At 34.2% G+C, this 15,004-nt stretch overlaps 1 protein-coding gene across 1 annotated transcript; it reads right to left on the bottom strand.

Annotated features, from left to right (window-relative positions):
* Positions 1–378: 378 nt before the first annotated feature.
* Positions 379–14,975, bottom strand: LOC135155708 (uncharacterized). Its single transcript, XM_064105741.1, has 4 exons — positions 14,486–14,975; positions 9,970–10,054; positions 5,527–5,589; positions 379–3,977 (listed from the first exon to the last, which is right to left on the bottom strand). The coding sequence occupies exons 1-4, from the start codon at positions 14,973–14,975 to the stop codon at positions 3,809–3,811; spliced, it is 807 nt and encodes a 268-aa protein (XP_063961811.1). The 3' UTR covers positions 379–3,808.
* Positions 14,976–15,004: the final 29 nt, after the last annotated feature.

Raw genomic sequence — 15,004 nt, 5'->3', positions numbered from 1 at the left:
TTTGATGATATTAAACATTATTATTCATTACAATACCCAGCATTTATCACCAAGGGCTGGTATCCTCCAGCTGCTCCGTTCACTAACAATTTCAGGGATAAACATGGTCAGCACATTACTCACAGGGGCTATAGCATTTACAGACACCAGACTTGTAAATTATGATCATCAACATCGCCATTATCATTACCACTACCATAATCATCATTCACCATTAAACCACCATGACCTTCTTTGCTATTATTACCTAATCTCTTTCACTGTTTTTTTTTTTTTTTCAGGCTTATGGTGTGGTTATTACTTTAAGTACAATGATAAGAGGAAATAATTTCAAAATTTAAGGAAAAATTGAATTTACTGCATCACACTAAAAGAAAATACTCTTTAGTATTTTTATTTTCTATCTTTATTTGTACAATCAAAAGCCATAAAAGATAATGACAGATTTCTGAACATAAAAAAGAAAATATAAATACAATAACAATGATCAACAAATAATTCATAATAATCAAATTAAAAGGTTCACAGCATTTTAACTGTTACCCAAAGCCCTGAAGGCTTGGGCTTACATTGTTATTCCAATATCATAGGGATCCTAAATACATACACAGACTACATACATAAAGTTTCATTCATATAATGTATTATTGCAAAATACTGCATCTAAACAGAAAAGTGATGCTTAGTTTAACAATTCACTGGGAAGAGGGGGGGGGGGGGGCCTGGTGGAGTAGACCATTTTTGTTGTTTGATATTTTTTGCAAAAAGTCCATTAAGCGAAAAGCAAAAATTCATTACAGATGCATACACAATCAAAGTTACAAGATGATCTACAAAATTGTAAAAGTAAAAATGAGTATTTTTATCTATTTTTTTTTAATTTTGTGAACTTGACCTCTGACCTCATGACCTTTAAACTGATGAGATCTTCTTCACCGCCATTCCATACAGGATTCAAGTTTCAAGTGAATCCATGAAACTGTTTTTGAGTTGTAGCAAGAACAGAGTATTTATTATGTACTTGCTTGAACTTTCTGACCTTGACCTTGATCTGTTAACCCTAAATGATGAGATCATGTACCAACAGAATATGAATATTAATTTTTTTCTAACGATACATACATGCATACGCATGTGTGAAATCATTTTGAGCACCTAATGCATATATGGTCCAAGTTGAAGTTGATCTGTGAAATGGTTTTTGAGTTACTGCGAGAACAAAAATGGAATGAACAGACAGATGAACGGATGGACGAACAGACGGATAATCCAAAACATAATGCCACCGGCAACCACTTTTGATGAGCAGAGGAATAAAAATTCTTTAGCTTGCTTTAGACAATGTCAGTTACTGATGTATAAAGAGAAACTAAAATAATAACTTTCCTTTATGAATAGTGGGATGTTTTACCATTCACGCAGGTCAATTGGTAATGAAGATCTCTTTAAATATAACTGGCTTAATTTTTTGTGGTGTTAAATCAACTGTGAAAACTGACAATGTTGAGAACTCATCAACACAGTGGTTCAACACAATTTACATACAAGCTTTGCACATTGTTCCATATCAAATTCATATATGTGGTTCTCAAGTTATGCAATATTATGTAAATGACTGTCAGGCTTTAAAATGCTGTAATGATCAAAACAAATCAAATAAACTTTTCTCCCAAAATTCATAAATGTGTCATTATTTCTACTTTTACTCAGTCAAAACAATCTATGTTTTTTGGTGATTAAAATGATGTTGCCACAATTCTCATTGAAAACTAGATAAATCTCGACTGTGCACGGTCAAAATGTATGCCTCCGCCACTGCCCGACCAGAAAAATATTTCTTACTTTCTATTTCCATGAACAAAAAAACACTATAGACCTTCAATCTTCACACTTTGAAATCTAGTCAGGTAACTGTTTCTCCAAAAGGCAGACATATGAACTGAAATCTAAAATGGATGCAAATTTTCTTTTTTACATTCAATCACCATTTCACAAAAGAATCACAACAGCAAAACTGAATTTCCAATTATCTGAATACATTGGTAATCACGAAACACTCAAGTGCAGTGACAAATAAAACAGTAGTAAATGGATAATATAAAACAATACAAAAATATAACATAAGTAACCAATTTAAGACACTTTCCTTAAAGGAGTAGTCCACCCCCAACAAAAATTGATTTGAACCAAAAGAGGACAATCTAGGAAACATTATGTCACACACTTAATACAAATTGCATGGAAAATAAGAAAGTAATGTAATTTTAAAATATTGGTTATCTTATACAAAACAGTTATAACCAAATCGTGGTCATGTCCAAATCAATGAGTTGATGATGTCACATACTCACTACTTCTTTTGCATTTTATTACATAAATCATACCAAATTTCATGTTTTTGAAAATATGATAACACAGATACACTTAATTTCTTCACAACAGGTTTTATCAATGGTTTATGAAGAATGTGAGAATAGAATCAAACTTGGTTTGTTTCCTAAGGAGGAAAAAAATGAAATATTTCATATTTTATTTAATAAAAATACAAAAGAAATAGTGACTTGATGTCATCACTTTCTAAATTGCATACAAAGCATGATGTGTATATAACTGTTTTGCTGAATACAGAAAAACTTTGAACTGACATAACATTCAATTTTGATGAAATTTTCAGCATAAAGCATGTTCGTTTGATTTTTCCCTTTTCGTCCAAATCCATTTGTTCTTGGGGTGGACATGGCTTTTATAAGTCTTGAATCATTGATTTACTTTTGATTTCTTTTTGTATTGCACATCTCAGTTGGGGTTTACATATGAAGCAGATTGTGAACTATAATTTAAAAAAACTGTTGAAAATCAAAATAAACAAAAATTCTGCAATGATAAGAAAGCTGAAATTGTTCAGATGATAATAAACAAATTTATAGAAAGTGACCCATCACAGAGTCCAGTTACATTCTAGACGAGCCAATGTCCTCTAAGTGGTCTTTTCTTTGACAATTTCAAGGACCTGTAGCATTTGTGGGCAGGCGATTTGTCTGGTAGCCAATGAGACTGACAGATTATGGTTGATAAACGTTTTTCTTTGAAATAAGTGCGCAAGTAGTGAGGAGTTAGTCAATCCTTGTCTTGAAGGTTTCTGTTTCTGTTTCTGTTTGTGGTAACTCCCGTAGGAACTCGGCAGGACAGCATTTTTTGCTGGTAAACGCCAAGCTGGTATATAACCAATTACCTTGGAAACATTTTACGTCTAGGTTAATCAGTCAGAGTGGCTGACGTAATAGACGACAGATATCACTCTTGGGCCTTTTTTATCAAAGTGGAGACAAGGCAGAGTTGGGATTCGAACTCACAACCTTGCGATTATGAGTCCAATGCTCTAACCACTGGACCACACGACCCGTATGGACCACACGACCCGTGTGTTCTTCATTAAAGTCTTTTGTTTAGAGTAATGATAAACTGGACGACAAATGATTAACTGGACGACAAACACTAAATATGGGTGAGAGGGGATTACATATCTGTGACACATTTTCAATTATCTAAATTTCATAAGTTATCATCATCAAATCTTGTCAATAAAACAAATTTCTAAATTGTTTTTCCTGTTTGTAGACAAGTGTTTTGATGATATTAAACATTATTATTCACCACAATACCCAGCATTTATCACCAAGGGCTGGGATCCTCCAGCTGCTCCGTTCACTAACAATTTCAGGGATAAACCTGGTCAGCACATTACTCACAGGAGCATTTACAGACACCAGGCTTGTATGGCACCGATTGGGATTGGATATAAATTTCATCAATACAAACCAATGGAGTGAAACTGCATAAATGAATGGCTTTGTACACTATGCACACTCCTACATGGTCCCAAATCATTAGATGAAAAGCGGTCTAATAACCGCAAGTCAGGCAGTAATCCCCAAGAGGAGTTATCACATTGTTGGTGTTTGGGTTCTTGTTGGTACCTGTACTTAATAGTAACATTGAGAGAACAACATTATTACACAGTGTATTACAGAAACTGCAAATGGTATGTAAAGAAAATTAAGAACTATTACACAATACACTTATATATCTTTGTCCCATAACCCCCTCCCCCTTGGAATACCTTTTTTCTGAGTCGATGTATACCATGTAGTCATTATAAATTACAAGATTTTTGTATTCATTGAAAATAAAAGCACATTCTTAGTAGAAAGTTTTCATTTCTTTCACTTCCAAACTAGATTCAAATTCTGTTTCATTTCTTTTTGATAATTGCTGTTGCAATAATAAACTGATGCTTCTTATGACACCATGTATTGTAAAATAAAATATCTTTGCAGTAGTAATTGCATTTTGAAACCAGACGAATCTTTGACTGCGCACGGTCGAAATGTACGCCTCCGCCACTGCCAGACGAGAAATATATATCCTAGTTTCTCTTTCCATAAAGTATAAAATAGTAGACCTTTGATCTTGCGACTGCAGAATCTAGTCAGATAACATATAAACTTCACTGAATCCTGTGACCTTGAGACCAAAAATCTGAACAGATCACTGTCACTTGTATATGCACACATGAAAGAAGTTGGAAGTTGATCCTTCAAAGGGTTTAAAAGTTATCATTAGAACAATCTATTTCTTATGCATTTTATTGAATTTTATGACCTTCACCTTTGACCTTGAGACCCAAAATCTACTCAGATCATTGTCAGCTGTATATGCACACATGAGCCAGTTTTGAAGTTGATCTGTTAAAGGGTTTTGGAGTTATCATGAGATCGGTCTATTTTTGATGTATTTTATTGAATTTTATGACCTTGACCTTTGACCTTGACATTCAAAAAATTTAATCAGCTCATCGTCTATTGTATATGTACACATGAGCCAAGTTTAAAGTTGATCTGTCAAAAGGTTTTAGAGTTATTACAAGAATAGTCTATTTTTTATGTATTTTATTGAATTTTATGACCTTGACCTTTGACCTTGAGACCCCAAAACTTGTCAGCTCAATGTCACTTGTATATGCACACATGAGCCAAGTTTGAAATTGATCTGTCAAAGGGTTTTTGATTTTTTGTGAGAAAGGTCTATTTCTTATGTATTTTATTGAATTCTATGACCTTTGACCTTTGACCTTTGGACCCAAAAACTACTCAGCTCATCGTCACCCAAATAGGTGTCCTCGAGCCGAGTATGAAGTTGATTAGTTGACTGGTTTTTAAGTTATCGCGAGAACGAAAGTGGGACGGACGGACGGACAACCCGAAAACATAATGTCTCTGGCAGCACCTTTGGTGGGTGGAGGCATTGTCATAATGTCCTTTACATGAAATGTAATGTTTTGAACTTGATTTAAATATACTTGGTTGAATATCCTTTTTTTTTAATTAATGTATTCATAAATGCAGAGCTCTTTTGAAAATTGCCTTTATTCATAATCTATGCAGACTTTCATTTATCAAAATATGTTACATTTTTCATTTTGCAATCATAACTATTTGATCAATACAAAATTAAATCTACACTTACCCTTTATTCTTTCCTTCTTGCTTTTCTAAGATATCAGATAAACATTCTCCTCCCTTTTGACATCTGTATCGTACGATAAATAACAGTCAAGATATTTTAATACATTAACAAACTGCATTCACAATCATATTACACTCAATATGATTTTTTTTTACATGCCTCAAAATTAATGCTTCTTGATTTAGGATGTTACTATAATGTATCTTAAGTAAACACTTCCAAAATTCAATAGAAAACGGGTACATGAGTATTTTTATTTCATTTCACGTCAACTAAAATATTACTTGAATTGCTTCATGATAACTATAATACACAGGAATGACTTCAGCTTCTAATGAGTCTAATCCCTTACTGTAAACATGATCTATTAATGTTCCACTCTCTGTTGTAGGATTCATAACATGCTGTTTGTAACCATTCATAGACATTAACTGATGTATCTTTGATGATCCTTTCATCAAATTTTCATTAAAATCACCTGTTATAATACATCTTGTGCATCTTTTATTCAGTTCATTTATCAAATCAGTCAAATTTTGACAAAAATGATTAATATCATAAGAAGGAGGTCGATATACGACTGAAACAACAAGAGAAGGAGATCTACTAATAAGAACTGCAATAAACTCCAAATTATCCACATTTATGTTTAATCTGCTCGTGTCAATTTTCTTCACATACATTCCAACGCCGCCGTGTGCTAGGTCTTTAAATTTGCCTGAATTTCCAGATTCATTGTATGAAAGACTACGTGGCTGATGGTAGAATTTATGTTCATCCATAAAAATATTTAAAATGTTGTCATCATTAATCCATGTCTCAGTCAAACAAATTATGTTTGCATTCATAAATTGTTGTTGGGAACGAAGATCTAAAAAATGTTGTCTTAATCCTTGTATATTGTGCAAAATTAAAGTGAACTTATCACTATCACTCTTTTCAGCTTCCAAATTTTCAATAAATGGTTTCATGTTATCCAATCTTTCTTTGATTTCAGGATTACAATGTATGCTTTTAGATTCAAAATTTTCTATAGTAAGGCCAGATAATGAAGAAACACGACTAAGCCCAACATATGCTTGACCAGACTCAAATGTCCTTTTCAATGATACCACAGCTTTGTCTAAGGTCAAACCTTGTACTTTATGTATTGTACATGCATAAGCAAGTTTTAATGGAAACTGTCTCCTTGAATACTTCTTACCCAGAAATTCGTTACATTTTTGAATGGAATGTATACCAACATTTTCCTTGTCAAATTTTACTCTGATGCAAACATATTTAGAATTTGTTTGGTCCATAATTATTTCACAAACATTTCCAAAGCATCCATTTGTAAGGCCTTTGCTAACATCAATGTTCTTGACCAACATGACTCTTGCATCGATGGCAATCCATAAATAACTGGGTAATTGGCTTCTACAACGTGTGACAGGTTTTTCGCGAACTGTACTTCCCTTCTTCGAGTCTCTTTCTGTGTCTTCGGCTTTCAAGCATATCACATTGGAACATTTCTTATGCAACAATTTCCTGTTCCATTCATCTACTTCCTTATTACATGAATAAATATGAAGAGCGTCTTCATTTTCTTCACCAGTTTCACAGGATTTTAGCACTGCCAGGTCTTCATCAGAAAGAATATCATCTCGTTTTTTTACTCTTAATCTGTTCAGTAAAAGAGCAAATTTTGCATCGTCTTTTTGTCTCATAATTTCTTGAAGTTCTACTTTTTTAAAATTGTCATTCCATAACACTCCTTCAAGTGTATCTTTATATAAAGGGCTTCCAAAGACAGGAGGTAATTGATACATATCTCCAACAGCAATAACGGAAACACCAGCAAAAGCAGTCTGATCTCGTGATTGTTTTATTTGCCGTAGACGACTGTGGACATAAAACATCAATTTTTGATTTACCATGGACACTTCATCAATGATTAGAATTTGCAACTGAATTAGCTTGTTGCGAAGAATGCTTATTTTTTCTTCACTTAATGGCTGGTAAGGCATCTGTGCATTAGCTGGAATAGACAAAATACTGTGAATAGTATGACCATCTATATTATAAGCTGCTACTCCAGTGGGAGCCATTTTCAACACTGAGACATCATCAGGATTATGCATCATTCTGGCTAATATACGTGTTGATTCATAGTATATGCATTTGACTAAATGGCTTTTTCCAGTGCCAGCTCCACCTGTGATAAATACATGAAAGGGTTCAACTTGTTTTCCATTTATTTTATCGAGACACCACTGCCGTATCTTATAAAACACAATTTTCTGCTTCTCATTCAATGACCTAATGATACAATGCCTATCTTCTTTTGAAATTTTATGAGTCCTAATTTCCACTGCAAAGTTTTCTTTATTTTTGGATTCTTTTAGATCAGGCATAGCAAGTTCTTCATCCTGGTCTTCGGCATCAACATACACGTTTGGATGTTCAAGTCTCTGTACTTCACTTTCAGGACATAATAGGCCCCATGCATCTTCTGGTACACCAAAACGATCTAAATGCTCTTGTGCCAGTTCGATAGAATCTGCTTTGATTTCAAATTTTTTCATGTTATTATTGATAACTGAGCTAACCCTTTGCAAGTCATTTCCAGATAATTTTACACAACCTGTCTCATAGAACTCTTCATAACTTTTGAACCCAGGAGGCTTCAACTGCTCATCGATATAATGTGGCAAAAAAAGTTGCAATATACTCATGAAATACGTTTCAGGTGATCTGGTGGACGAGAATCGTGGATATCTTACGACTGCATCTTTGGAACGAGTTCGTCTTTGAATGTATCCCAAATTATTTCTGAGTTTAAAGATGTTTTTGTGCACTTTGCTTTTCATATGGCAAGCGGTCAATATCCTATATTGAGAACAAAAAGTTGCAAGACACATCTTTTTGAACATTGCATCTTTAGGTCGAGCTTTGTATCTCTCAATTTTGCTAGGAAACCAAATATTTTCTTCATCATCATCACAATCAGGTCTGTTTCTTATGACATTTAACGGTAAACTCATTCTTATGGGATCAGGACCAACAGATATAAATTCAACTTTCCTAGAACATTCTTTCAGTCTTAGACTGCAAACACGGAATACACTTTCTTGAGCCGATACTTCGCGGTTTTGCATGTACACTTGCCCGACTGATTTCATACTTTCTTTAGCATCTTTATTTCCATCTTTCATCTCAGAAACTGTTTGCTCTAAAAGCATTCCCATTTCTCTTTCTGCCTTTGACATGTAGGACACAATGTAAATAACACAGGCATAGGCATTTGTCACATATTGTAAGTCCATGTTAGCATTCCAACACCTCAATAAGTTAGGGTTATACTGATTTATCCATACATCGCCAGGCTTTCTTCTGATTACCACACTTTCCTGTGATGCAATCTCGTGATGTGCCTCTTCAAACTGGCTTTGTGTAATTTCAAGTTTATCAAAAAGTTCTTTCGTACTATTATATTCAGTTCCATCCGACAAGGCATTTTTAACAGAATTCAACAATTCTTTTGCATTTTCTGTAGCCTTTTTCTCAGCATCTTCATTATTTTCACCCTTTTTCTTTTTGTTTGTTTTTCTATCATCTTCTCCATTTTCACCCTTTTTCTTCTTGTTTGTTTTTCTATCTTTAACTTTAATGATAAACGTCTCTTCTGAAGGTGGTCTCGGGAAATTAAATCTACAAGTGGTTCCTTTTTTTCTGCACGATTTAGAATGCGTTTTACTGTGTTGCTGTACAGAACGAACAATTTCATGCAATTCTGGATCGTCTTCCTTATCAGGCGTCACACAAGAAATATACTTATCTATAAATTGTACAACATCTTCATCTTTGTCTTTTCCTAATTGTGGGGCGTCAACCCAGAACAAAATATGGCAATGTGGACTTCCTCTTTGTTGAAACTCATATCTGTATGCAAAGTCTTGGATGTTCCCAATAGGAGCAGATGGTGATAAAATGACTTTATGAAGAAAAGTATGAAATCTTTTCTCAAACATCCTTGCTAATGTTACTGGATTTGAGTTCATCAGCTTGCATTTTTGTGCCCAATCTAAGGTACTTGACTTTCTGCTATCTCCTTGCTGTTTTAGTAATGTGTTCATAATCTCTGGCCATCTCATATCAGCACAAGAAAATGAAGCAAACCAGGTTGGTTTTCCAAGCTGTCGAACCATTGCTAGAATATCTTTTTGTGTTTTCTGCCAGTAAGGAGGTGTCCCTCGAATCTGCTTAAGAAATTTATATCCTTTGTCTGATTTTAAAACATTTTTAATTTTTTCAGGACATCTCAAATCTGAGGCAGTAATTGGTGAGGAATCATCTTTTTTGTTGCAACTTTGTCTCAATGCAATAGACACTTGTGACAAAACTTGTTGAATTTCATAGATATACTGAGCATAAAAAATAAAATCTGTATTTTGAGCAAACCTGTTGTCAACATGCATCAATCGGTTCAGCAGATAACGTCCTAATGTTATCCTCTCTTCCCTTCTATCATGGTACGTCGGCTGACCTTTGGGAAACAATATAGGAAAACATTTAGCTTCATTAGTTTCATCTTGCAGAACGGATACAGGATTTTTTCCTTCACAAGGGGCACAGCATATTATTTCATCAAAATATTGATCAAGAATTTCCTGTCCAATATCAACTGGTTGAAGACATGAATCTAGATGCAAACCATGGAAACGGTCTTCCTCGTCAGTGATGTCTTTTTTTTCATCATTGATGTCATTTTTGTTTGATTTTGTATTTGGCACGTTGGCACTCTGTCTGAAGTTTTCATCATTTTTCTTGTCCTTAGACAAAATACTGTCAATATCTTCATTCCATTTTTTCCAATAATTTTTCCAATAATTTCTTAATTGAGTCTGAGCACTCATTTCGCTTTCCTGTTCTTCTTCAGTTTCATCATCATTTTCATTTCGTTCCATTGAATTTTTCCATCCCTCATTCACAGTGATATTTGAATAATATTTGTTATTTAGTTTTAGATAATGCAAAGCACAAAGCAGTTTTTCTTTATTTACAAATTTATACTCGTAATGACCTTTGTAAGACAATTTTCTTTTCAGTTTAACACGAATCAATTGATCTTCTGATTGTGCTCTTGGTAAAATATCTGCAGTTTCATAAGAATTTGAAGGGACACACACGACTGGACCATGAACTCCGTTTTGACCACCTTTAGGCAATGCCATCAATTTCATGAAGGGAATATTTAGTGCTATTAAATGCTGTTCCAATGTGTTTAAGTTCGCAAGTTCTTTTGGAATTTCATGTAATTGCAAGTTATTTAGGTTTGCTTCTGCAGGTACTCTGTCAGATTTCAACTTTCTATGGCAAGTAAAGCATATCCATAAAGATGATCTAGCTGAGGTTTTTACTGGACAATCTCCTCTACATTCTGAATTACAAACATGCAAATACTTTGTACTAATACAGATCTGAAATTTATAATCATCAATTACACATTTCTTGACTTGATTTTCAAAAAGAAGTTTAAAGCATACAGCACATACATATTCTGGACCATGAGATACAATTTCTCTAAATTCTTTGATTACATTGTTAAATTTACACAATTTTTCCTTTTTAGCAATAGTTCTTTTAGTATTTCGTTTTATTACACTTTCTCTAAACTTTTTGATTTTTCTATATTTCTCTTTTGACATTGCCAATTTCCTTTGTCTATATTGTCTATTTTTATATCTCCTTAAAGACATGAATTTCATGGTATTCCTTTTATTTTGTCTGAACTGCGCATCTTTTGCATACTTCTCTTTAAAAATGTGTTTCATGATATTCTTTTGTTTTTGTCTGAACTGCTCATCTTTTGCATACTTTTCTTTAAGCATGTGTCTCATGATATTCTTTAGCTTTTGTTTGTAGATTTCCTCATTCTGGTATCTATTTCTCATGATATTCTTTTGTTTATATCTGAACTTCAAATCTTTTGCATACTTTTCTTTAATCATGTGTCTCATGGTATTTTTCTTTTTCTGCTTGTAATTTTCTTCATTCTGATATCTGGTTTTCATAGTCTCTTTCACTTTTTGTTGGAAGTCTTTATCTGTCATATATCTTGTTTTATTTGCATTAAGTCGACGTGTTTTATATTTCAAATTAGATTGATACAGATTTTTCATGATAGCACATTGTTTTACCTTAAAATCAGAATCAGATGTGTATTTGTAGTTTCCTTTGACCTTGTTAATTTTTTCCATTCTCCAGATAATATCTTCATGATATCTTGATTTTTTGCTCTCTTTTTTTCCTTTCTTAGGTGTATTTGCATCTTTGACACAAGCCTCTACTTTGTTTTCATATACCCTACCACGAATTTTTCTCATAAACTCCTTTTTGTATTTCATTCTTTGTGTACAACTTCTTTTACGTCTTTTCTGCATTTTCGTACTGCTTCTATCACTTTTCATGTCAGTAATATTTCTTTCATTGATATTTTCCGTTCTCTTAGAATTTCCATCTTTAAGGACAGAACTGTCTCTGTTTATGTCCTGCGATCTAAATTTCTTTGTTACTTGGCAAACATCTATGTTAGCTTCTATTTCTTGCTCCAAAGTATCCAGTTTTCGTTTTCTTGTCAGATTACAACTTCCATTTTTTTCTAAATTCTGTGGCTCATTGGCACACCGATTAAAATCAGTACTTTCCATACTAATGTCTTTGTCTGCAGGGGAGCTTTTCATAGTCCATGTTGTCGATTCTGAAGCTTCTTTTATCATATTGCTTTCATCACAAAAGATTATGTTATCCACTTCATCAACTGGACTTAATAACTCGTCTTCATCAATTAATTTGTCAGAAAAAACACTTTGTTCTATTGTTCCAACATTATCACAGATATCATTCTCTACGTGTATTGCATTGTCACTCGGTAATGGATCTTGGGGCAATGAAATGCCAGGTAACTGAAAGCGACCATTCAATGTCTCATTCTTGCCGGAAATTGTTCTTGCAATAACACCTGTGATTTCATATTGCGTATATTCAGAGCAACCCAACGTCCTTGCCAACCTCATACAATGCTTGTGAACACCTTGCCAGCTTGGACTTTCTAGTACTACACTAAAGCCATCCTCTATGAGTAAGCCTCTTGAGTTTCTTGAATGAGAATCAAATACAAAAAAAGATTCAAATGCAGATATGACAACAAAAGTGTTCCCAGAAAATGTTACAAAGCTAGCATTGACATCACTGCATAACTCTTGCTCTAGTGCTTGTTTCAGTGGCAATGAAATTGAGTCCACCAAAGTTGATTCATCTCCTTCTAGCAAACCAGGAATCGATTCACGATATTCAATCTCGAACAATTCATCATAGGCTTCCAAGAGTTTTGGTAGATCAGAAATCAATAAATATTCGTCTTGGCGTGAAACAAACTGCCTTATGTTACGATACAATTCATCCCCGTTGATCAAAATCCTATCCAAATCATCATTATTCCAATCAGCCGCATTTTTCACTTTGCTGTACAACAGAGCTGATAATGAATTAGCAACACATTGCTTTCCAGATGAACAACCAAATCTTTCATGACCTTGATTGAATCTTCCCTGTGCAACTGGTTTGACTCGTGTATCTACTGCTGTACTCACATCTTGTTTTGTTTTTGTGGTCTTTGATGAATCACTACCAAGACTCTTAACAGATTCAACTACATTGAAATGATTATTATCTGTGTATTGTAGAAAAATGCCTCTCTCAGTTGTAATAACATTTATGCTGCCAGGTTTCTTAGCAGAGTACAACTGCCAACACGGTACTTGGTCATTATAAGAATAGATATCAGTATCAATTAAGTTGGCCAATGCACTCATCTCCGTGTCCGTAGCCCAAGTTCCATCTTCCGATATTCTCTTTTCAACAACATATTCTCTGACACTTCTGAACTCACTTCTCAATGTATTCCTGAACATATCGTTAGTTTCTAATAAATGATTAACGGTAAGTCTCCGCAGAATCGCATGATGACGTTCAGTACCGGAAATTCCATACGAAATTGCACGAAAGAAACAGTTGCCATCTCTAATTATAATTTTTATGCACGAAGGAATCCCAATATTCTCGTCTTTATTAAAACTTTCATGCCAGCTCTTCTGTGCACAATTAATATTCATTTTTTTACAAATCGCTTGTTTCTCATTCATCTCGAGGGGTACAAATTTGAAAGACTTGTCTGGTCTATCGCACATTCCAAGATCTGATACAAACTCTACTTCGTCTCCTGATTCATTCGAACAGATTTCAACTTCATTTTCTTCTTCAACAATGTCTGCTTTGATATCAGATTCCAAGGAAATTTGCACATGAGAGTAATCAATACACTCATCTCCCGTATTCAAAATTGCATTGCTTGTATTTTCGTTCAGTCTTGCATCTGGAACAATTTCAATGTGACACGTTTCATCAAGTACATGCTGTGTACCAATACCCTGACATGACTTTTCACTTTTAATTGAACTACAAGGTATAACTGCAACAGTTTCAATGCTGGTGTCTGAATCTGAATCGATGTAATTCCTACGATTACGTTTGATAGGTGTATCAATGTCAATGTCGCTACCGCTTTCCTCATTCTCTTCAATATCATCCTGCAAATCGACTTGCCTTACTCCATTGGTGACATTCATGTTTTCTGCACTACCGATACTTTGTTTTCTAATTTCACCTGTTCCATTCTCATTTAATGGCATGTTTGGAGGATGACCGTCATTACTGCCTCTTGATTCTCCTTTATCTTTGCCTACTGTGATCGATTTATCAGAATTGTTTGATTGATTAGAAACTTTTTCGTTCTCTGAAGAATTTGTCACTTCATTGTGGATCATATCTGTGTTCAACTCTTTTACTTCCTTCTTTGACGATTTTGAAAAAGTGCAATCGACATCATCTACCCTTTTTTTCACTTTGATAAACTGACCTTTCTTGTTCCTTTGTTTGCCTCCTGCATGAACTCTGTACCGTCTCAAATCCTTCATCTTTCCCAGAATATTACACGTTCTTCGGTTGGAGTGCTTAGCAGAATCTGGTTTCGACAATGGAGACAACTTAGTAGTTACATTAGCATAGGATCGATTTTGCATTTTCTCAAATTCCTTACTGGCATCATTACAAAATTTCATGGAAAGCGGAGATTTCACACTGCAAGCATAAATGCTCAATAGAGTTTCTGCATAGGATTGGACACCAACATGTTTTTCTTCATTTTTCATTTTGTGGTTCTCATCATTCTCTTTTTTCTGTACTGTGTTTTTCCTCTTACGACTTCCATAAAATGTCTTGAATGCTGTGCCAATGTACGTTACACCTGGTTCCAACAATACACCATTGACTGATCTTTCCTGCCTTTTGCCCTGATCATTTCCTTGTTCTGAATTTGATTGCAACCTTTCTTCCCTTTTTCTTGCCATTAGTTTTGCTCTCTTGCATTTTACTTTCA

The sequence above is a fragment of the Lytechinus pictus genome, chromosome 10 (genome assembly GCF_037042905.1).
Source record: "Lytechinus pictus isolate F3 Inbred chromosome 10, Lp3.0, whole genome shotgun sequence".
NCBI classification, from domain to species: domain Eukaryota; kingdom Metazoa; phylum Echinodermata; class Echinoidea; order Temnopleuroida; family Toxopneustidae; genus Lytechinus; species Lytechinus pictus.
This window is presented reverse-complemented; position numbering and strand designations above follow the sequence as displayed.

What these genes read in the sequence shown, in the direction of transcription:
- LOC135155708 (XM_064105741.1), bottom strand. Translation starts at nt 14,975, where the DNA reads ATGGCAAGAAAAAGGGAAGAAAGGTTGCAATCAAATTCAGAACAAGGA. An exon ending in CAAACAAAGGAACAAGAAAG is followed by an intron (nt 10,055 to 14,485) that starts GTCAGTTTATCA and finishes TGTTTCCCAAAG; the next exon opens with GTCAGCCGACGTACCATGAT. An exon ending in TTGATGCATGTTGACAACAG is followed by an intron (nt 5,590 to 9,969) that starts GTTTGCTCAAAA and finishes CGTACGATACAG; the next exon opens with ATGTCAAAAGGGAGGAGAAT.